The sequence below is a fragment of the Staurois parvus genome, unplaced genomic scaffold (genome assembly GCF_062004578.1).
Source record: "Staurois parvus isolate SC_StPar_1 unplaced genomic scaffold, SC_StPar_1.0 ptg000299l, whole genome shotgun sequence".
Lineage (NCBI taxonomy): Eukaryota > Metazoa > Chordata > Amphibia > Anura > Ranidae > Staurois > Staurois parvus.
Genome location: NW_028318095.1, coordinates 15712393 through 15736781, shown reverse-complemented (window position 1 = coordinate 15736781; position 24389 = coordinate 15712393). Strand labels below are relative to the sequence as shown.

At 41.5% G+C, this 24389-nt stretch overlaps 2 protein-coding genes across 4 annotated transcripts in view; one reads left to right on the top strand and one right to left on the bottom strand.

Annotated features, from left to right (window-relative positions):
- Positions 1 to 2514, top strand: part of LOC149457913 (uncharacterized) — a 29255-nt gene extending 26741 nt beyond the window's left edge. The window contains exons 9-10 of one of the 2 annotated variants that reach the window (XM_089682954.1): positions 747 to 809; positions 2005 to 2514. In XM_089682954.1, coding sequence (XP_089539080.1) covers positions 747 to 809; positions 2005 to 2193 — 252 coding nt within the window. In that variant the 3' untranslated portion in view covers positions 2194 to 2514. The remainder of the gene's footprint in view (positions 1 to 746; positions 810 to 2004) is intronic. The other variant, XM_089682955.1, reaches the window with a different exon arrangement.
- A 9075-nt stretch (positions 2515 to 11589) lies between these two features.
- The window catches only part of DCBLD2 (discoidin, CUB and LCCL domain containing 2), a 141264-nt gene continuing 128464 nt past the window's right edge, over positions 11590 to 24389 (bottom strand). For both annotated transcript variants that reach the window (XM_089682952.1, XM_089682953.1), the window contains exon 15: positions 11590 to 18203. In XM_089682952.1, the coding sequence (XP_089539078.1) occupies positions 17773 to 18203 (431 nt within the window). In that variant the 3' untranslated portion in view covers positions 11590 to 17772. The remainder of the gene's footprint in view (positions 18204 to 24389) is intronic.

The following is a 24389-nucleotide window of genomic DNA, read 5'->3' as shown; positions in this document are numbered from 1 at the left end:
AATAATACTAACGTGCATAGTTATGGAATTACAGCCCTTTATCAGTAAATCATGTTTCATAGAATAGAACGGTTTCTCAACCAGTGTTCCATGGAACCCTAGGGTTCCTTGAGCAATGTCTTCCTCTCAGATAAGTTCCAAATAACATCATAGATCTTTTTAGCTATCTATAAGGCTACATTCACACTAATGATTAGGGTTGGTGCGAATTGTGCAGAAATCATAGATTCCTGCTGCAGATCTCCGTTGCTAGGTGCAGCTGCCAGCCCCGTGCACTATAATGGCAGGTCGTCGGGGTTTCTGCACAGCCAATGATCACCACAGGTAATTACCGGCTGAGCCAGGAATAGCTGCAACCTCTCATAGTGATCAGGGCGGCCACACCTAGCCACTGGGAGGGCTGCATCAAGAATCTCTGATTCTTGCTGCTACAGTTCGCACCGGAAAGTTATTTAAAGGGTTCTTCTGTGTTGAAAAGGATGAAAAAGGATGGAATAGAGGGTCAAAAACTGCAGCTTGGTGACATTTCATGGCTACACAAAGCAGTGTAGCCCCACTTTAGCATCCAATGGATGTATTAAAGGAGAACTGGTATTCATGTAATTGATTTCACATTTGTTTGTTTAAAGTTTATATGTCAAAAATGTGTTCCTTTTGTACTTAAAAAAGGCTCAAGTTATCAGCATTTACTGCATTGTCCAATCAGAACAATATACATTAGTATTTTTGGGGGGTTTTTTGCGCAGGATGAAGTAATAACTTTGAAAACTCACATTAAAAATACAGAAGAAAAGAAATCTGAGCTAGCGGTAAGTGTCCACAATTCTTTCACAACTTTTTTATGCGATGACCAGAATAAATTATAGAGAGCTATAATTCATGTAGGTAGTGGATCCTTGTGACAAAATGCCTTTCACCCAGACTGGGTGATTCTGTCAGAGTACCACTTCCTCGGCACTGGGACACAGGACCAAGATATTGCATCCAAGACTAGATGACACTAGCTTAGATGCCAAACTGGAACTCTATTGAACAGAAAACACAGGTTTTTATACACTCCAGAAATAGGACTCATCCCCTCATAAACAATAAAACAAATATTACAATTTGGGATAAATATCCCACACGGATTAGGTAAGAGCTTGATCACAACCGTACAGCTAACAGTGATCTAATTAACAGTAAGCTACTCAGCAGCCAAGCATCTAGTCAATGCTTTGATTAATCAGGGAGCCCACCGCAGACAGCCCGGCAACAAACCCACCCCTGAATACACAAAGTCCATTACACATGCTGTCTTTCAGGTGTTTGCTTTCACTTGTATCACAAGACAAAACTCATACAATATTCCAACAGTCTGAAGAGTGGAATTAGTTTATCTTCATAGATTTCTTGAGGGAGAAGACAGTAAACACTTAACACCTTAATAAATAGATTAGAGCAAGAGTCCCCAGCATGAGCTTGTTTTGCTGATTATATCAACATCTTAGAGTCTGTGTGTCTAGGAAGGAGGGGTGTTGAAGCAGTCAATGCTAGTTAGGACACAGAGACCCCAAATCTGTGTCTTGGTTCTCCAGAGTTCGTGTGTTTTAGGGAGACATGGACTTGAATCCGAAGTAAACTACTCCAAAGGTCCCCCCCAGGCACACACCAAAGAACAGAGCCCCCTCAGATGCCAGGGCCATGGTCAGTAGGCAAGAGGCTAGCCTGCAGTCCCCTCCAAAAGCCCCTGTCTCGGTTGGGTCTGTCACAATCCTCATTGCCTGGTCTGTGTCCCTATATAGCTCACAAGTCTGGAAACTTACAAACAATACAAGTATACATAATAAGTGTGATATCGTGAAGCCAAAATCATTGTTTTATTTAGTTTTGGATCATAAAGGTTATTACCTATCTTTTTATTACTAGAATTGTTTATAGTTGTATGTTTGTCTTTTGGGGAGAGTTCCCCTCACGTCTCCATTTTTCAAATTTTTTGATTTGTTTTTTTTTTTTGTCATACAGGCAAGTGTACAGAAAAAGAGAGCGCAGATTAGCCAATGCTTGGAACAGCTGTCAGCTCCAACACAAACGGATCTTTCTGAAGAGGATCGTGAAACAATGAACCGAAGAATACAGAGGATTCTCCATAGAAAAAAACTTTATCTAGAACGAGAGAGGATCCTTAAGAAACTAACACGAGACCTAAAATGAATGTCTCCTCAGTGTAACTTGTAGTATTTTATTGCTGTACAGGTAGTTTATTTAGGGTCAAATTTACTTTGGTATTTGTTTTATTGACCCTAAAGCTAAACTTAGTATACTGCAACAAGTCAGCATGCCCCGATTAAAAGAAATAAACATGACAATTGCAGGGGAAATATTTCTTGCGACGAAAAATCAATAATTATTTAATAGAAAGAAAAATTCTATCTATAATGTAAAACATTTTCCATATGTGTACAGCCCAGCTAAATGCTTGTAATTTCCTGCAGTCACTGCTAAACTAATCAAATAAATGTCGTCACACTGGAACTGCCATGTATTTTTATTGGTGATGTGAAACTTTTGGGGCTTATTTATATCTTTGTAGTATGGTTTATGTCTTGTATGTTAACATGTATTGTGTTATAATGCAAGATATAAGGTGAATGCAGAAAATAAGGTAGCTGCTAGCACAATAAAGGCAAGGTAACAAACCCACAATAGTCAATTCAAATGTAACTGCAGCGCTAAAACATAAGTGACAAATGCAATCATAAAGTGCAGAACAGAATGTCTCAGATCATATAAAATCTGAACATAAATGGTGAATATAAATAGTCCGTGGCACTACAGGCCACAGAAGTGCCAAGTGGTACGTGAATGCATTTCAGCAATAATAGTGATTATAAATAGCCTGTGGCACTACAGATCACAGCAATGCCCAGTGTTCGTGGAACTACAAGGTGCAGCAATACCAGATGATGGAATGCTGGAGAGTTCATGATCCAACACGAGAATCCACCACGTTGTATGGATGTGCACTCACCAGAACCCTACTTGCACAATAGCATTAATGCTGATCCTTATGGGGGGTCTCAGGAAACCATAAATAGGGACTGGACTTCTCCAGGGTCAGGGCTTTGCAAAACCAGCAAAGGATCCTCCTAGGGAGGAAAGCTCACTTTGCTGTTTGTCATCATGTTCTTTCCTTTTAGGTTCCTGGATGGGAGGGCCAACCTTCGTTACAATCATCTGAACAAAATTAGTGATTTAATCATGTCTTTTTAACTGATTTTAATAAATGTAGCCAACAAATTTAGACTCCGTGCACACTATTGTTTTTTTTCTGCTCGTAGAAGCTAAATAGTGTTTTCCTATGTGTCCATGCACACTACTTTAGGCTATTAGCGTTTTTTGAGCTTCAGCGTCTAGGCACAGAAAAAAAATTGTTTTTGGAGCGTTTTTCCAGCAGAAAAAAAACGCTAAACACTACTATAACGCTCCTAATAGCTTTTTTTTTTTGTTTTGTTTTTAGCTTTCATTCTACATGTACTGTAAAAATGCTAATGCTACTAAAAAATGCTATTACCACCGGTTTTTAGAGAAAGGTGTTTCTCTCCACTTTGAAGTTCATTTAAAGTCCAGAATTTATAAACCTTGTCTGAGATTTCAGAAAATAGAGGGTGGGTAGTGTGACGATCCCAGGATCGCTGCCACCAATATTTGATGATCCCACGATCGCTGCCACCAATATGTGACGAACGCAGTGTCAGACCCCAGCCCTTCTCACCAAACTCGTGACCGAAGGACTAAAACCGCGTTGTCACGTGCATAACAATGCCACACCCAGCTGCACCCTGCACAACGATTTTCCAGCTAATTGGACCACAATCTATGTACCGGCAGCCTGAGCGATTGTTACTGGGTCAGGTTAATTACGCAATTAACCCTTCACACTGCCACCACCTCCTTTTTGTAGAGAAAGAGGAAACTTGGCGATACCAGCAATAACACTATAGTGGTTGAGATAATCGTCTGCATAATACGGTCACCGCAGGCCGTAACACAGTAGCGCTTTTAGAGGCAGGAATTCGTAAAATTGCAATAAAGAGCTATAGAAACAGTTCAATACTTTCAGAAGGAAAGATTTATTACTAAAAGGTCAAACAGGTGCAATAAAAATATTTACAGAAAAAAAAAGATGTAACCAGTGTGTATATATATATATATAAATAAATAAATATAAAGAGAACAACAGCACAGCAAAGGGGTAACAGAAAGGAGGTTAAAGTACTTGCCAAAGTCCTGGGTTAGCAGATCAAGTTTCAGAGTGAAAGGGCTGTCTCCCAAGCTGGTTCTGATGTTAAGCGGGAGAATTCTTCAACTTCACTCTTAGGCCTGACAACCCATTTTGTAGTTCCCCGACAGGGGGTGTTTCTAAAGTCAAGGACCAATATCTCGTTTAGGGAGGGATCGTCTGGGTGTGGACCTAAACTAGAGCCAAAATCTCTTATACAGTTGTGACCAAAATTATTCAACCCCCAATGCTGTAAAGGGGTTTAGGGACTATAGTGTACATTTGGAATTGTATTCAGAATCAAATCCTACAAGGACGTTGTAACTACCCAAATGCAACTAAAATGACATCAATTGTTTATGTAATACAGTAGTAAATGGTTCTTATGTGGTTTCTTCATTGCCACAATTATTCAACCCCTTAAAGACTACCACTCTGAAGAACAGAGGTTCATACAGGTGCTTTCCATCAGGTATTGAAAACACCTGTGGATGTCACCGAGCAGCAATCAAGCATAATAAGCACCAATTAGGCAGCTTTAAAATGACTGTGATACTCAGCTCCTTCTAGACATTTACTGGTGTGGTTACAAACATGGTGAAGGCAAGAGAATGGTCCAGGAAGACAAGAGAAGAGGTGATTTCTCTTCACAGGAAGGGCAATGGCTATAAGAAGATTGCAAAGATGTTAAACATACCAAGAGACACCTTAGGAAGCATCATTCGCAAATTCAAGGCAAAGGGCACTGTTGAAACGCTACCTGGTCGTGGCAGAAAGAAGATGCTGACTTCGACTGCTGTGCGCTACCTGAAGCGTAGAGTGGAGAGAAGTCCCCGTGTGACTGCTGAGGAACTGAGAAAAGATTTGTCAGATGTGGGTACAGAAGTTTCAGCCCAGACAATAAGACGCACACTGCGTAATGAAGGCCTCCGTGCCAGAACTCCCAGGCGTACCCCCTTGCTGTCTCCAAAGAATAAGAAGAGTCGACTGCAGTATGCCAAAAGCCATGTGGACAAACCACAAAAGTTGTGGGATAGTGTTCTGTGGACTGATGAAACAAAATTAGAACTGTTTGGGCCCATGGATCAACGCTATGTTTGGAGGAGGAAGAACAAGGCCTATGATGAAAAGAACACCTTGCCTACTGTGAAGCATGGTGGAGGGTCAATCATGCTTTGGGGCTGTTTTGCTTCTGCAGGTACAGGGAAGCTTCAGCGTGTGCAAGGTACCATGAATTCTCTTCAGTACCAGGAGATATTGGATGGAAACGTGATGCAGTCCGTCACACACCTGAGGCTTGGGAGACGTTGGACCTTTCAACAGGACAATGATCCCAAGCATACCTCCAAGTCCACTAGAGCATGGTTGCAGAGGAAAGGCTGGAACATTTTGGAGTGGCCATCGCAGTCACCAGACTTAAATCCGATTGAGAACCTCTGGTGGGACTTAAAGAAAGCAGTTGCAGTGCGCAAGCCTAAGAATGTGACTGAACTGGAGGCCTTTGCCCATGAAGAATGGGCGAAGATACCCGTAGATCGCTGCAAGACACTTGTGTCAAGCTATGCTTCACGTTTAAAAGCTGTTATAACTGTAAAAGGATGCTGTACTAAGTACTAAGATTGAATGTCACTTGGGGGTTGAATAAAACTGATAATGCTGTGAGCACAGAAAAGACATTTGTGGTTATTTCATTATAACTGTTATGTTATATTTGTCTGACCTACAAGTGCCTCTTTAATGTAAATGTAAGCAAGATGACTGAATGATCAAAAGCAATGTCAAACTGGCCAAAACACTCAATTTCAGTGGGGGTTGAATAATTTTGGTCACAACTGTAGTTCATATTTTGGACATAACTTTCCCTATGCACAAGTGACATTCCACCCGCGGGTAGATATGAAATACATATTTGAAGGGTTCCAGAGATGTAATTTTCTGCTTCCTATGTATTCCAGTCAGGGAGTGTGACCTACCAAACTGTTTGTCTCCTCGTGGCCAATCTGAAGATATGCCTGGCTTTTATGTAAGTTTCTCATATTCCAAGATATGAGGCATAGGGGAAAAATGGATTTTAAAAGTGTTATCTGGTTTCCTGCTTCTCTGGAATGCCTTGAACTCCTGGGAAGGCTTGCATTATCTCTTACGAGGTGCTATTTAGCACAGCTCTCAGACAACCAGGCACCTCACTCAGAGAGGTGTTTTACAGCTCTGGGCTTCCTGCTGTGCCCTGGCCTGTGACACTCCTATGAACAGAGAGGAAGGGGGGGAAATGAGGGACAACATGGAGATTCTTAACAAAATGGAGGGTTGGAGCAAAATGGTTGAACCATGTCCATCTGTGTGTACGTTTGCTACGGGTAGCTGAAGTTAGACTGCAGAGCTCAGTGAGGAGAGTTCTGAGAGCTGATTGGAGAGACGGGACATACCTCCAGGAATCTGAGTATGTCTGTTTACCACATCCTTTGGGTCAATTTGAAGTGATAAGGATGACTGGAACCCTTTTTACCTCTATCTTGTGCAGAAGCCAAGGGAAAATCTTTATAGAAAGGCATAGATGAGCCTGAATGGAGTGTCTAAAGAATCACCAGGGTATCGCCTACAAAGGCTAGCCATCACCTCGGCTTTGTCACAAATCTGTTTATTTTTGTTGTTGAATCTAGAGTCCAGGATGTCCTCATCAGTGATAGAGAATCTGATAGATTTCTGGGGTCAGAGACCATTTCATGCTTGTCAGCTTTGGAAGTCCATTTGCCAGATCTCCACACCCCAAATGCAGACAGCCAGTAGGTGGCTTTTTTTTTTTTTATGGTTGAACTGGATGGACTTTTGTCTTTTTTCAGCCAGACTAACTATGTACTGTAACTAGAGGTGAATGTCCACCCAGCAGAAGATCAGTTTGATTCTCTCAGGACAGCTCAACTTCTGTTGCCCTCCTAATGCTTTATTTACGCCACTGCTGTTGCATTGTTCAACTGAACTCTGACTGGGAGGCCTTGCAGAAGGTGGGTCCAGTGTTGTAGGGACAATCGGACTACTCAAAGTTCCAGAATGTTGATGGCAAGTCTCAACCCCAACTGGTGAGGCTGACATCAGTCACCACCAGGAATGACTTTCCCAGCTTCCATGCAGGGTTTGAAGATCCACCATTCCAGGGAGATCTCTGTCTGGTTTAACAGAAGCAAAGCCAAGAATGGACTTGTTTGTTCTATACCTTGAGGATGTTGAAGAATCCTGGAGTGAAATTGGGCAAAATGTATTTCCTTGAAGGAGGCCTCCATTAAACCCAGAATCCTCATGAAAAAAGTGAATTGTGTCTCTTGGACCTGATGGTTCATGTGCAGGAGAGTAAGGGGACAAACTTGTCTGGGGGAAGGACGCATCTGGCTTCGGCTGTGTCCAAGATTACCCCCAGGTGCGAAGATGTTGTGAAGGCAGGAGAAGAGACTTTTGAAAGTTAACCAGCCAAAGGTTTGAAAGAACTGGTTGGTCCTTGATAGACAATGTTGTGGAGGAGGAGTCCTTCAGAAGATGATCATCCAGATATCCTGTGACATTAATATCCTGGGTCCACTGAAGCGCAAACAGTGGGGCAAGCACTTTTCTAAATACTTGGGGTGCTGAGCAGAGCATGAATGGTAGCATAAATTAAAATCCTGGTCTCCCACATCAAAACACAAAACGCATTTGATCCTTTCCTCAGAAGGAACCAAGTACAACCGTCTCTTCTAAATGAAGTTGGCCTTAAGACAGCCAGTAGATCTGCCTGCCTTTAACCTGATGCTGGCAGCTTTCGGGTTCAGGGCTTGCAATAAAAGGAAGTACCAAGCCTTGGTCTTGATGGTGATGCCAGGGGCAAGCAAAAAGGCCCAAAGACAGAAAGAGTGGGAGACTTACAGGTGAAACTCAAAAAATTAGAATATCGTACAAAAATTCATTTATTTCAGTAATGCAACTTAAAAGGTGAAATTAATATATGAGATAGACTCCTTACATACAAAGCAAGATAGTTCAAGCCGTGATTTGTCATAATTGTGATGATTATGGCTTACAGATCATGAAAACCCCAAATCCACAATCTCAGAAAATTAGAATATTGTGAAAAGGTGCAATATTCTAGGCTCAAAGTGTCCCACTCTAATCAGCTAATTAAGCCATAACACCTGCAAAGGGTTCCTGAGCCTTTAAATGGTCTCTCAGTCTGGTTCAGTAGGAATCACAATCATGGGAAAGACTGCTGACCTGACAGTTGTGCAGAAAACCGTCATTGACACCCTCCATAAGGAGGGAATGCCTTAAAAGGTAATTGCAAAAGAAGTTGGATGTTCCCAAAGTGCTGTATCAAAGCACATTAATAGAAGGTTATGTGGAAGAAAAAGGTGCACAAGCAGCAGGGATGACCGCAGCCTGGAGAGGATTGTCAGGAAAAGGCCATTCAAAAGTGTTGGGGACTTTCACAAGGAGTGGACTGAGGCTGGAGTCAGTGCATCAAGAGCCACCACACACAGACAGATCCTGGACATGGGCTTCTAATGTTGTATTCCTCTTGTCAAGCCGCTCCTGAACGTTAGAAGCGTCTTACCTGGGCTAAAGAAAAACAGACCTGGTCTGTTGCTCAGCTGTCCAAAGTCCTCTTTTCTAATGAAAGCAACTTTTGCATCTCATTTGGAAACCAAGGACCCAGAGTACGGAGTAAAAATGGAGAGGCACACACTGCAAGATGCTTGAAGTCCAGTGTGAAGTTTCCACAGTCTATGTTGATTAGGGGAACCATGTAATCTGCTGGTGTTGGTCCACTGTGCTTCATTAAGTCCAGGGTCAACGCAGCCGTCTACCAGGAGATTTTGGAGCACTTCATGCTTCCTTCCGCAGACAAGCTTTATGGGGATGCTGACTTCATTTTCCAGCAGGACTTGGCACCTGCTCACACTGACAAAAGCATCAAAACCTGGTTCAATGACCGTGGGATTACTGTGCTTGATTGGCCAGCAAACACGCCTGACCTGGACCCCATAGAGAATCTATGGGGCACTGCTAAGAGAAAGATGAGAGACTTGAGACCGAACAATACAGAAGAGCTGAAGGCCACTATTGAAGCATCCTGGTCTTCCATAACACCTCAGCAGTGCCACAGGCTGATAGCTTCCATGCCACACCGCATTGAGGCAGTAATTGCTGCAAAAGGGGCCCAAACCAAGTACTGAGTACATATGCATGCTTATACTTTTCAGAAGTGTGATATTGTTCTATGTACAATCCTTGTTTTATTGATTGCATGTAATATTCTAATTTTCTGAGATTGTGGATTTGGGGTTTTCATGAGCTGTAAGCCATAATCATCACAATTATGACAAATCACGGCTTGAACTATCTTGCTTTGCATGTAATGAGTCTATCTCATATATTAGTTTCACCTTTTAAGTTGCATTACTGAAATAAATGAACTTTTGCACGATATTCTAATTTCTTTTTACTCAGCAACATCTTTGGTAAATGTATCAAGGGGATTCCCCAAAAGCTAGTTACCATCAAAGGGCTTGCTAGCTTACAAGCAGCCTCAGCAGACCAAGCTTTAATCTCCAAAATACTATGCATGAACAAGAACAAGAACAGAACAAGTTCTAGAAATCTGACAACCACATTTGTTAGTGCATTCCCACAAAATAAGGCTGACGGCAACAGCTGCAATCATTGAAAGAAGGAACATTCTTAATAGGAACTGTAAGGTGTTTATTGAGGATTGTGGAAAGCATTTGTTCGGAAGTCATAATTTGTGGCCCATAGAATGCAGGGGTATCAAAATTCTCTGCAGCTTCCACTGTAGTGCGCGTCTCCCTATCACTTTTTTTTCATTTTAACCTCAAAGAGGTTTGAAGGTTCCTTCCCTGATTCAGGAACAGAGTATGGGAGAAGTGTAGTTTTTATCATCTATGGAAACCAAAAGCTCTAGGAGCGCTAAAAGGTCTCCATAGAGTTCAGACATAGTGGCAGAGAAACCTGTGTTTTTTTCACAGGCCACATGCTGTGAGCCTGAGAGGGAGCTATTGTCAAAGGAGAGGAGCAGTATCGTCATAGGACGTTACTCCAGGACAAGGCAACAGCTGTCATCTTGAGCAGTGCTCTGCGTTTCGTGTAGGCCATCAGCAGAGCGTGTGTTATTAGGCCACTTTGTTCCAACTACCTTACGCCTGTGAGCTGTCATTGCTGAAATGAGCAGATCTCTCTGTGGGGTACTCACAAAATGTATACAGAAGGTATGGAGTTTTGTGTGTCTAGAATACAAGAGCCTTTATAATTTAAGTGTTGACAACGTTTCTTGGCAGTATCTTTGTAGCAGAAGGCTGCAGAAAGTGTATGTCTGAAGGCTGCAGAAAGTGTATGAAAACGTGTCACCATCCTGATATAACCATCAGTTGGGAAGACACGCCACTTTTAAATTTGTAAAAAAAAAAACCTTTATATCGCTGAAGGTGTCAGAGACATGAACAAAGGGGTCTTCAGGGTCTGCAAACCATTGGAATGGACCATGGCCCTGTATAGCACCCTGCTTCTAACTACTGGTTCCCAAAAGGTAGACACTGAGGGTTACTGATCTGGAAACTTTGGTAGCCATAGGCAGTAAGCAGTCACATCTTGGATAAAAAGAATGGTTAAAAAAAAGCAGTCTTACAGAGTGGGTGGGGTTATACGAGCATGCCTCTAGTCTATGAATACAAGTTTGTGCCCTATACTATTATATAATGCCTTTTCCACATTCAAAGCCAATTAGTCATTGGATGACAGAGAAGGGCTGGTTAGTCTCTGGCGCTCAGAGGCCTTCCTAATGTTCATTAATGCTAACTGTCCATCAGTGCTAACTGTCCAGACAGGCAACCCAACTGTTCAGGAAATATAGTACATTAGGAAGCATACCAGCAAGTCTACTTGCCATAAGTTTTGCTAAAATTTTAAGGAACTGGGGTTGAGGGGGTTCTTGCCCAATTTAGGCAGTAGCCTTAAAAATGCTTCATTTCAGTTACCCAAGGAGACTAATCATTCAATCACTTCCTCCATTAATAATTTAGGAGGAGGACCTCCAGGAGATACAAACAAATCTGGGGGTCCTAAATAAGACACGCGAACAAAAAATTAAGTTGGACGAGAAGCAGATCCTAAACTACATAAAGGATTATTTTCCGGTAGAGCAATAAGAACGTGGAACTCCCTTCCACAGCTGGTGCTATCAGCAGGAAGTGTAGATAAAAATTAAAAACCGTTTTGATGAGTTTCTTAGTGAACACAATGTACAGGAATATGGAAAATGGTAGCAACATACACACACTCACTCAAGCTTGAACTTGATGGACTGGTGTCTTTATTCAACATCACCAACTATGTATATAGTTCTAAAATGTAAACAGGATGGATCCTTTCCACTCACAGACAGGTTTTTTTTTTTGTTTTTTTTTTTAAGACACTTTATTAAAAACACAAATGTCTCACAAAATTCTTTATTTTATGTACAACTTATTTTTTTTTCAAAAACACATAGAACTTTCTCTTTCTTTATACAATCTACAGTCTAACAACATATACAAATACAAATGTGCCTACAGTACATGCTGATTTCAGACATTACATTCAGAGAGCACTGTGGATTTAGAAGAAATGCACATTTAGATACAATAGAAGTTGTGTCCATTTTATGTGCCGCACATAAGCAGATAAGTGATACAAAAACCTCTGAGATTCTGTAGCTGTTACTGCAGTGGGTGAACTTTAGGACTCTCGTTTAGTACCTGGAGAAGTAAAACACTGTGGCCCTTCTCATCCCAGTAGTTTCTGCTTTTATTGCGCTTAAACACTAAATTGTAAGTCACCCCCCCCCCCAACCACAGGAAACAGATAGATGTGATTTGTGTGTTTTTTTATCATATAATGTTTAAGGCATTGGCCATAGCTGAACCATCAGATCCTAGGAGTCATAACAGACTATGAACTGTGCAATATTTTGAGTCAGTACAATTATGCAATAAGTTAAGGCTCCTAATTTGCATACTTATTTGGGTTTGTGACACAAGTCAGATACCCAACTTTATTTTAAAGGCAGGTTTGCTTTAAGCAACAGGAAAGGAAGGGTCAGACTACCAAAGAAAACCTTGTGCTTGCACGCGCTTCCTGTGGACTGCGCAACTACTTTATTACCAAGGGCCGAACATGGCAATATTCTAAAATGAAGATAGTCATAACTTTTTTGGTGAGACGCAAACTGGGTGAAATGAACTGTAAAATTAAACTCCATTAGAAATGAAAAAGTTCATCAGACAGTAGAAATATGATATTCGTATACACTGACGTTTCCCAAAAGTGCAGTGGCAGTGGTCCACAAATTGACTGCTGAGATGTATGTGTATTGTACTTAAAAGATGTCTATGCAGGATGATCAGAACAGAGCAACACAGGATGAAGTGTATTAAAGGAAGACAATCTTATTGCTTATGAACGTTCATACACAAGTGGCAAAAAGTTCAAATCTTATTGCCTAAATGAACAAGCAGACTGGAGATGTCCAGCAGCCATTGGCAGGTCAGTCCTTCAAGCAAACTTGAAACAAAAAAAAAAAAAAAAAAAGAACAAAAAACATACAAATACTAGTAGAAGCAAGGACCCCACTGAATGCAGGCGAAGACATGGAAATATATAACCCCATTAAAAACCAAATACGATAAACATTTTTTTTTACTTTGCTGGGAGCATTTAAAATGTCCACAATGCAACAGGGAAAGGGTTTAATACAGATTGTCAGTCCAGGGGGGGAACCACCTCCATAAAGGAGGTCCCTAGGCAGAGTGTGGATGGACATGCAGGCAAAATCTGGGCAGCAGATAATTCAAGTACTGCAAAGCTCCATGAACTTACAAGGCTGAAATTTATTATTTATTTTAATGTGGAAAGGAGAGGAATAAGTTACAAATAGCACAGTTAGGTACTGCTGACAACCCTTATGCTGGAGGACAGTAAAGATCAGAAAATGTTTTCCCAATTCCCAAGATTGAAGGAAAAAGATTTGTGGGATCCGTCACTATTGACATCAAGGTTTGTGGGCTTTGCTCAGCTCTCTCAATGGTCAGACTTCCTAATCTTGTGTCCAACACCACCTACGGATAACCATCTATTTAACAAAGGTCTGTCAAGATGTTAAAAAAAAAAAAAAAAAAACTAGCAAGAAAATACACCTATCATTTCATAGTGTATAGTGTGTGTATCTGTGGTGCCATGTCAACGCTGACAAGACGAACAGTTAGCAGAGCACTGATTGATATGGAGATATTTAGCTCAATAAACCGCTTCAGCACCCCACTTTGACACCCATGTGTATATTGTTGCCTCTCTCAGGTATGCATAACCACGTACCAAAACCCACAGTACTACTGCAACCTTCTTTACTTCTATTTTTCTTCTAAAGAAACTGTAAAAAATAAAGTTCACATTTCATGGCTTTTAATCTCATTTCAAGTGAATGATTTCAATTTTCTTTGAAATACACATTTACAAAACTATGGGCCTCATGTGACGTTGTCTATTGTCTAAACATAAGAATCTGGTTGCTTGAGGCAACACGAGGCTCTGCTTTAATTTTTAAAGCTCGAGAAAGTTGAATTATAATAAATCTGGTTGTTGCAGACATTTCTTACCCGATGTGATTGTCTTTGTGTCGCAATTTCACACTACTGAAAAGGACCACAGGTCAGGATTTATTTACCATATTGATAAATATGTTTCACAGGTTAAAAGTAAGCTGTCGAATTCATGGGTTTTGCACCGTGTTCTGAAAATGTACTCAAAATCCTGACCCCAGGGAAGTACATATGGTTAAAAATAAGTCTGTAGAAATGTAAAGTTCATATTAAAATTCCTTAAAGCGGAGTTCCACCCAAAAGGGGAAGTTCCGCTTTAAAGATTGGTCCCCCGCTCCCCATTAAGGATTGGCACCTTTGGGGAGATGGGGGTGGGGGGGAACAGGTACCCGAACTTGACAGGTACCCGCTCCCACTTCCGATGCGATCACCTAGGCAATGAGGGACGAAGTTGTCCTCCTACCCTTCCTCCCCGAAGTCTTGTGGGACATGTCACAGGTCCCAGAAGACGACGGGGCCATTCAGGGAGCCCAGCGCTACTCGCGCATGCGCAGTGTGGGCACCCTTCTGTGAAGCCGCAAGGTGTCACAGCTGGGTACCCACACTGAAGATGCTGATGCCTGGAACACAGGACAGGGGGCATTGTGGTATCATGGGACAGGTAAGTGGCTGTTTTTTAAAAGTCAGCAGCTACAGTTTTTGTAGCTGCTGACTTTTATGATTTTACAGAGTGAGTGGAACTCCGCTTTAAGGAAATTTTCCAACCTAGGTCATGGTTTAAATTTTTTTGCCCAGGACAAACAGTTGTTTGTGGGATTTTGGCTGTCAATCCCAAGTCAGGCCACCTGATCTGTAAAAGAAATGATGCTCATCTACAGTAATGGTTGAATTGAGTTTAGCACTTGGGTCATGTGAAGGACAATTATCAGTGCCTGTACTACATCAATACAGGTCTTGTACATACAACCACATCTTCCATTGACTACTGATAAAAATTATCAATAGACAGGAAAAAAATTAAAAAGAAAGAAAAGGTTTCTAAAGTTGGCCATACACCAAAAAGTTCCTTTCCAGAACTTTCGTCAACTTTTCCAATAGTTGGTGAGCTCAAATCGAGGATTGATGATAACAATCGAAGGAGCAGGATGGAAATTTTTTCTTGAAGAATTTCTGTACAAATGAAAATTCTCTTTGTGTATGGATCGGCCAACTTAAAATTCCCATAAGGTTCACAAATTTCAGTACAAAGACTTATATGATAATGCAGTGCAGGAACCAACATGGATGTGCAAAGTGCAGTGCCAGCAACTCATAGAAACCAGTTAGAAATCCTAACTGATGTGCAGTAATCTGAGTGGTTGCTCCAGGTACTGTACCTAGCACATCATAACTGCTCTCTTCATTGACTTCAAAAATAGGTCTGATGTTTACTTTCAGCAATTATTTACATCTGTAAGATCATAGTCTGTTAAATTTGTAGTATCTCCACTGTCGCAAAACGCACAAAACTACTGTAGGACAGATGTGTCAGTTTGGCGATGGTGGTTCAAGTTGGGGTACCATAGTGTGTAATATTTTATGAGGCCAGTATGTTACTGACCCAAATGTCATTAAACAGAAGCCAAGACCACATTTATAGGACCCTTTCTGCATCCATCTGTACTTCAATATGTTGTAGCAAAGTCCTTTCAATTCACAATTCTTTGTATATATACAGTAACACTGATCCACTGCAAGATACTGCTACATGAAATCATCTAGAGAGTGCACATCTCACCTCTGTCATAAAATGGGATGAAAAGTCACCATAGACAATTTATGGTCATTGACAACAAAACTGAACCAGAAAAACCAAAAAAGACAGTCATTACCAACAAACAATAGTAAAAAATCCTCACAGCATTTCTGTGTTTTCAGGCTAGATGCACACACATAGGAGGGCTAGTACAACTCATCATTGTATCATGCTGCCCCAAGCACAGCTCAGTAGGATAAACAGGCAGTTAATAAATATTGTCATGTTAATTTGGCAACCCCCAAAGCTTCCATTTCAGAGGCCCAAACTGTATGCGGAAGTGGCAGCAAAATTAAATAACGTTGAAGTGGATGTTCAGCACCAGAAATCCATACAACTTACAAAAGAAATGTCTCTGTACCTGTACACACATGGTCGGTGGTAACTTATGGCAGCCAATCAAAATTCACCTGGCAGCCATGCTGGCTGTACACTGGTAAATGTTTACTTGCCCTATATTCGGGTCATCTGTCTTTCTAAGATCATCACAGGAGTCCACAGTACTAGAAAGAGGTGGAGGGTTGTTAGAATGACAGGTCAGGGGTGTAGCATAAAGCCGAATGCACTCATTTGTGTAAATGCAAAATTTGCGGCCACACTTCATTATGAAGCCTTTCCTCTGCGATTTCTCCTATATCTGCTTTACATACAATTCTGTGACTGCATGTTAATACATTTCCAGGTCTCTATATACATTTCTCACCCAACCATTAACCATTTTTTTTTTTTTACAGTAAATAAAACAGATTAAAATTTTAGAAAAATATATCTCAAAAGCTGACCCCAGCAAGTTTCCATTGATTTGAAAAACATTTATATAAAATAAAGGGTAAAAGAAAAGAAATGTGCACATTAAAGGGTACCTGAGACAACCAAACCAGCACCAGAGGCTACTTTGTAAATTTGGTCTTATAATGGGATATATACGTAAATTAGAAACAAATCTCTATGCTACATCTTTCCTCATTAAGTGCCTTTCTGCACTGAAAGAATGCTGGGTCATCACTAGGACACATAGAAAACAATTGGTTTCTATGTGCCCTGTTCACACTGCAATTCTGCTAAGAGGTGCGGTGTAGTGAGCTGCATTTTATCACTGCACACAGGAAAGCACTGCATATCACTGTACAACAGTACAATGTACCATGCTGCTGTACAGTGACATGAATGAAGTGTTACTTCAAATAAACTTGACAAAAAACAAAAAGTGGATCACACCACCCCCTCACCGCAGCTGCTTGCACACTCTGGTTTAGTGTGTGGGCAGTGTGAACAGGTCTTTAACCCCTTGGCGCTGGCGCCTCCTGGCCCTTTAAGGGTTTCAGAAGCCAGGAGGCAGAGCGGGGTTTAGAGTCATGTGACCGCCGTGACATGACGGTCACATGATTGGGTCTTGATCGAAAGAAGAGATCGGGACCTTTCCGTGAGTATCGGACATGTGTGCTGGGAGTGTGCAGGGCATGTGCTCTCAGCACATATGTCGTTTTTTTAATAGAACACAAATATGTGGCCGCTCGGCGTCTAGGCCCAGACACCGGGAGGCCGCACATTTGCGTTCGGCCGACGCCAAGAGGTTAATAAGAAAAAGGTGACAAACGACAGAGCGAAAAAAACCTACTTGCCCAATATCCTCACTGTAAAAGGCGGATTAATTGGCTGCCATAGGTTGAAGCATATCGTTGTTCTCTGCACCCTTACTGGGTAAGCCCACTGCATAAACGTGACAAGCATTCAATCTGGAACCATTGCTCAGTCACTTACATATGGGGTGGACCAGGCAAAAGTCATGTTCATTTATACCATAAAAAATCCCAACGTACCCTGCCAGTAGACAGAAGGGTAATCTAGGACATGTGGACTAAGAGCAGGAATTTGTAAGTTGTCCAGTTCTGCTGCAAGTACAAAAAAAGGTGTTTTGGTGAAGTAGTTTAGTGCTTCAATATAAAGCCTGTGAACAGTGGTTGAAGTCTTTTGTTTCAAATAATTAACAATGTGACTAAAATCTACATTTATGGACACACAAAATGCAAATGTGCTTGTAGAAAATAAAGCCATTTTGTTCCAATGAATAAACCGTAAAGCCCGTGCTCCTCTGTGGACATTTAAGGAGGTACATCCTTATTTGCTGTTGGTTGTGGCACCTGATAGACCATCTCTTCCACTGGACACGCCCCTGGAGTCACTTTTGGGGTGTCATATAGTACCTGTGTGGACGAGGAACTGTCTGTCCTAGATAACAGTTTGTTGTAGGTACCTACTAGTGTAGGCCCTTGGCTCCCTGCAGCTTTAAAGGTGGATGTGGAAGGCAGGCACATGGTTCCGGCAGGATGCCCCGACATATCCATCACAATCGGTGTGGCATATTCTGGCCCACTGGTGGGCAGTGGCTCTGCATAGGCATGATAAATGTCCTGGTCTGGAGAGTTGTAGGAATCCAGATCAGCATACCCTGGTTCTTTACCTTCCTCTGGCTTGAAGGTTGATCTTTGATGCAATGTGCCCACTGCTCCCCCAACCAGTGGCTGTGCATATTCTGAAAAAAATGTAAAGGACACGATTAGTTTCCAGTTTTATACAGCGCTTTTACATATACAATTCTAAATTCCCTAATTTACATTCATACATATACATACTAGGGCCAATTTATACAGAATCCAATTTATCTACCAGCATGTCTTTGGGGTGTGGGAGGAAACCCACACAGGCAGAGGGAGAACATGCAAACTCCAGGCAGGTGGTGCCGTGGTTGGGATTCAAACCAACGACTTTAATACTGCCAGGCAGAAGTACTGACCACTTAGCCACTGTGCTGACCTAAACACTATTTAACTTGTTTGAAACTGAGCCCCCTCTGTATTCTTTCTGTATTGGCCGACTTGCCCAACTACCTCCTCTATTTGTACCTATATATAAACACATTTTTGGGGATGGAATCTCTTTAAAAGCCTGAAATATTTCACAAAGCCTGCAGATGCAACCAAATTCTAAGTCTCTCACACTCCCATTGGCCCTTCACCAAGATGGGCTAGCTTGCTTGCTGGGCAACAGGGATGTGCAAGAGGGGACCAGCAAGATGTTTGGGGGGTTCTGAAGCTGTCACAGATATGTACAGATGTCTTCCATTTATACCTGCAGAACTTTCATTTTATACAAACTGACTCTCTGTAAGTCTAGGTACCTTGTGGTGCCTGAATGTATGTGTCAGTGCCACTTGAATCCTAGACACACAGTGTACACAGAGCCTCAGCATGGCTCCAAGCCCAGGTTCTTATCATTCAGCTGTCAAATGCCAGAACAATTACAGCCAACTGAGGTTCTAGCATTTGACAATCAAATGACATAGCATGGGACTTGCAGGCATGTTGTGTACAGCCCAATCTGAAAGACTAATATAGGTACTGATCACAGCTACTTACAGTCTTGTTTTTAGATCATTTACTTTTGTTGGCTGGAGAAAAACACTGATCCTGGTTTAACTTTGTTGCCAAGCACAGTTTTCTGACTTAGTAAGGATACTCCCACTGTATAGGAGATGGCACATGAGTGTGGTCAAGCCTAAAATTAGCGAATTCAAGCCCTCAGTAAAGTGAAACCAATATAGTCTTGTGTACACGGGCTCTTTTGCCCGCTGAAAATAAAAAACGTGTGTGTTTTTGCACCCAGGAGGCCAAGGTAATGCGTGCAGCAGCCTGTCAAGATCAAAATGTGACAGCTGCACATTGATTAAAGCGGCACTGGCATACAGAGCCATATGCCCCAAACACAGACAAGTTGGAAAGGAGGGACAGAGACATCAAAATATATTCATCCAATCATAGAACACCTCAAATTCACTGAAATAAACTAAAGGTGTTATGTGAATGGCAGAGGTCTGAGTGAGGGTCAGCAGCTCAGCATAGGGCCTTGAAGATTGAGACATTCACTATATTAGCGCCTACTACAGTTATTGTCAGCTTCCGCAGAGGTCCCTCAGATATGAGAGATCACACGCACCTCAGCATGAATCAGTATACCCGTTATGAAAAGTAGGATTTTAATCAATATCTCTTTGAACACAAGAACAATTACCAAACTTTTGAGAAAACTGAGTTTTATAGCAAATTTGTTCAGTTCATTACGTGAAAAAAAGGTTAATAATATAACTTAGATTACAAAGTCTTCCGTTTTACTCAAATTAGTTGATGCAAAAATGCACCCCACAACAAAAACTACTACAACTAGTATTTTGTATGACCTCCATGATTTGTAAGGACAGCACCAAGTCTTCTAGGCATGGAATGAACAAGTTGGCGACACATATTGCAACATCGATCTTTTCCCATTTTTCAAGAACGACCTCCTTCAGAGTCTGCATGCTGGATGGAGAGTGATACTCAACTTGTCTCTTCAGAATTCCCCATAGGTGTTTGAATGGGTTCAGATCAGGAGACATACTTGGCCACTGAGTCACTTCCACCCTGTTCTTCAGAAATGCAACAGTGGCCTTAGATGTATGTTTTGGATCATTGTCATGTTGGAAAAGTGTGCGACGGCCAAGGGCACAGAGTGATGGTAGCATCTTCTCTTTCAACATAGAGCAGTACATCTGAGAATTCAAGATACCATCAAAGAAATGCAGCTCCCCGACACCAGCAGCACTCATGCAACCCCACAGAAGGACACTGCAACCACGTTTCACTGTAGGCACCATGCATTTTTCTTTGTACTCACCTTTGTGATGCCATACAGTTTTGAAGCCATCAGTTCCAAAAACATTTATATTGGTCTCATCACTCCAGAGTACAGTCCCATTAGTCTTCTTCTCAGCATGGGCCCTTGCAAATTCTAGGTGGGCTATTTTGTGCATGGGTTTAGGAGAGGCTTGCTTCGTGGACGACACCCATGCATGCCATTCCTCTGCAGTGTACGTCGTATTGTGTCACGGGTAACAATCACCCCAGTTTGGCTTTCTACTTCTTTAGCTAACTATAGTGAACTTGCATGGCGATTTTCTTGAACCCTTCTCATCAGAAGATGCTCCTGTCGAGGTGTTAACTTCCGTTTACAGCCTGGATGTTTCTGTGGGATGGCTGCAGTTCCATCTTTGTTCACTTTTGCTACAGTATTTTGACTGATAAAACAAGCTTTGCTGATTTTCTTGTAGCCTTCACCTTTCTTGTGTAAAGAAATAATTTTCTTTTTCAGGTTTTGTGACATTTCTTTTCTATATGGTACCATTGCTGACAGCATAAAATGGAAAAGAGTTTTCTTTGTTAACCCCTTGGCGCCGGCACCTCCCGGCCCTTTAAGGGTTTCAGAAGGCGGGAGGCAGGGCGGGGTTTAGGGTCATGTGACCACCGTGACACGCCGTCACATGATCAGGAAAGGTCCCGATCGAAAGAGGAGATTAGGACCTTTCCATGAATACCAAACATATGTGCTGGGAGCGCACTCTTAGCACATATTCTTTTTTAAGAGAACGCAAATGTGCGGCCGCTCAGCGTCTAGACCCAGAAGCCGGGAGGCTGCACATTTGTGGTCGGTCGGCGTGAAGAGGTTAAGTAACACCCTTTTTAATCAACTGTCTACTGGACACCTGTTTAATGAATAATTAGTCTCACCTGTAGTTAGATTCTTTTTAATTAGGATTTTGTTATCTAAAATTTAGCTTTGCTCTTAAGATTTTCATTGGGGTGTATTCATTTTTGCAACATGGTCTTGAATGAATTTGTTAGGAAAAATACTTTTTTGTGTGTGCAAATGAACAAATTTTGTTTGCAATCAATGGCCCGCTTTTGTGGGAGTATTTTGTTATAGTTTCCCATACAAAATGTTGATACTGAAAGGAAAGTTTTTTTTTTACAAATCTGTTGGGGTGTACTTATTTCTGCTGAGCACTGTGTGTGTGTGTGTGTATGTGCATATATATATATATACACACACACACACACACACACACACATACAGGACATCAAACACCTAGGCATGCAAACTGCAGCAACAACTCAGCCATGAAGTGGTAGGCCACGTAAAGTGACAGAACGGGGTCAGCACATGCTGAAGCGCGCAGAAGTCGCCAACTGCCTGTACAGTCAATAACTAAAGAAAACTAAAGAACTCCAAACTTCGTGTATACAGGTGAAACTCGAAAAATTAGAATATCGTGCAAAAGTTCATTTATTTCAGTAATGCAACTTAAAAGGTGAAACTAATATATGAGATAGACTCATTACATGCAAAGCAAGATAGTTCAAGCCGTGATTTGTCATAATTGTGATGATTATGGCTTACAGCTCATGAAAACCCCAAATCCACAATCTCAGAAAATTAGAATATTACATGCAATCAATAAAACAAGGATTGTACATAGAACAATATTGGACCTCTGAAAAGTATAAGCATGCATATGTACTCAGTACTTGGTTTGGGCCCCTTTTGCAGCAATTACTGCCTCAATGCAGCGTGGCATGGAAGTGTTTGCTGGCCAATCAAGCACAGTAATCCCATGGTCATTGAACCAGGTTTTGTTGCTTTTGGCAGTGTGGGCAGGTGCCAAGTCCTGCTGGAAAATGAAGTAAGCATCCCAATAAAGTTAGTCTGCGGAAGGAAGCATGAAGTGCTCTAAAATCTCCTGGTAGACGGCTGCGTTGACCCTGGACTTAATGAAGCACAGTGGACCAACACCAGCAGATGACATGGCTCCCCAAATCAACACAGACTGTGGAAACTTCACACTGGACTTCAAGCATCTTCCAGTGTGTGCCTCTCCATTCCTCCTCCATACTCTGGGTCCTTGGTTTCCAAATGAGATGCAAAAGTTGCTCTCATCAGAAAAGAGGACTTTGGACCACTGAGCAACAGACCAGGTCTGTTTTTCTTTAGCCCAGGTAAGACGCTTCTGAGGTTGCTTGTTGTTCAGGAGCGGCTTGTCAAGAGGAATACGACATTTGAAGCCCATGTCCAGGGTCCGTCTGTGTGTGGTGGCTCTTGATGCACTGACTCCAGCCTCAGTCCACTCCTTGTGAAAGTCCCACACAATCCTCTCCAGGCTGCGGTCATCCCTGCTGCTTGTGCACCTTTTTCTTCCACACTTTTCCCTTCCACATAACTTTCTATTAATGTGCTTTGATACAGCACTTTGGGAACATCCAACTTCTTTTGCAATTACCTTTTGAGGCTTTCCCTCCTTATGGAGGGTGTCAATGATGGTTTTCTGCACAACTGTCAGGTCAGCAGTCTTTCCCATGATTGTGATTCCTACTGAACCAGACTGAGAGACCATTTAAAGGCTCAGGAACCCTTTGCAGGTGTTGTGGCTTAATTAGCTGATTAGAGTGGGACACTTTGAGCGGAGAATATTGCACCTTTTCACAATATTCTAATTTTCTGAGATTGTGGATTTGGGGTTTTCATGATCTGTAAGCCATAATCATCACAATTATGACAAATCATGGCTTGAACTATCTTGCTTTGCATGTAATGAGTCTATCTCATATATTAGTTTCACCTTTTAAGTTGCATTACTGAAATAAATGAACTTTTGCACGATATGCTAATTTTTTGAGCATATATATATATATATATATATATATATATATACATATATACACACACACACACATATATATATATATATATATATATATATACACACATACATACAGTGGACATAAAAAGTCTATACACCCCTCTTAAAATGTCAGGTGATGTAAACAAAATTAGACAAAAGTATTAAATCATTTCAGAACTTTTTTGTGACCTATAAACTGTACAACTCAATTAAAAAACAAACTGAAATCTTTTTTTTTGCGGGGGGGGGGGGGGGCAAACCAACTAAAATAATTTTAGTTTGCATAAGTGTGCACACCCTCTTATAACTGGGATGTAGCTGTGTTCAGAATTAAGTAATCACATTCAAAATCATGTTAAATAGGTGTCAGTACACACCTGCCATCATTTAAAGTGCCTCTGATTAACCCCAAATAAAGTTCAGGTGCTCTGGTAGGTCTTTCCTGACATTTTGTTAGTCGCATCCTACAGCAAAAGCCATGGTCCGCAGAGAGCTTCCAAAGAATAAGAGGGAACTCACTGCTAAAAGATATCAGTCAGGAGAAGAATTTCCAAGGCATTAGATATACATGGAACACAGTGAAGACAGTCATCATCAAGTGGAGAAAATATGGCACAACAGTGACATTACCAAGAACAGGACATCCCTCCAAAATTGATGAAAAGATGAGAAGAAAACTGGTCTGGGAGGCTGCCAAGAGGCCTACAGCAACATTAAAGGAGCTGCAGGAACATCTGGCAAGTACTGGCTGTGTGGTACATGTGACAACAATCTCCCGTATTCCTCATATGTCTGGGCTATGGGGTAGAGTGGCAAGATGGAAATCTTTTCTTACGAAGAAAAACATCCAGGCCCAGCTAAATTTTGAAAAAACACATCTGAAGTCTCCCAAAACCATGTGGGAAAATGTGTTCTGGTCCGATGAAACCAAGGTTGAACTTTTTTGGCCATAATTCCAAAAGATAGGTTTGTGGCAAAAACAACATTGCACATCACCAAAAAAACACCACACCCACAGTGAAGCATGGTGGTGGCAGCATCATGCTTTGGGGCTGTTTGTTTCAGCTGGAATTGGGACCTTAGTCAAGATAAAGGGAGTTATAAACAGTTCCAAATACCAGTCAATATTGGCACAAAACCTTCAGGCTTCTGCTAGAAAGCTGAACATGA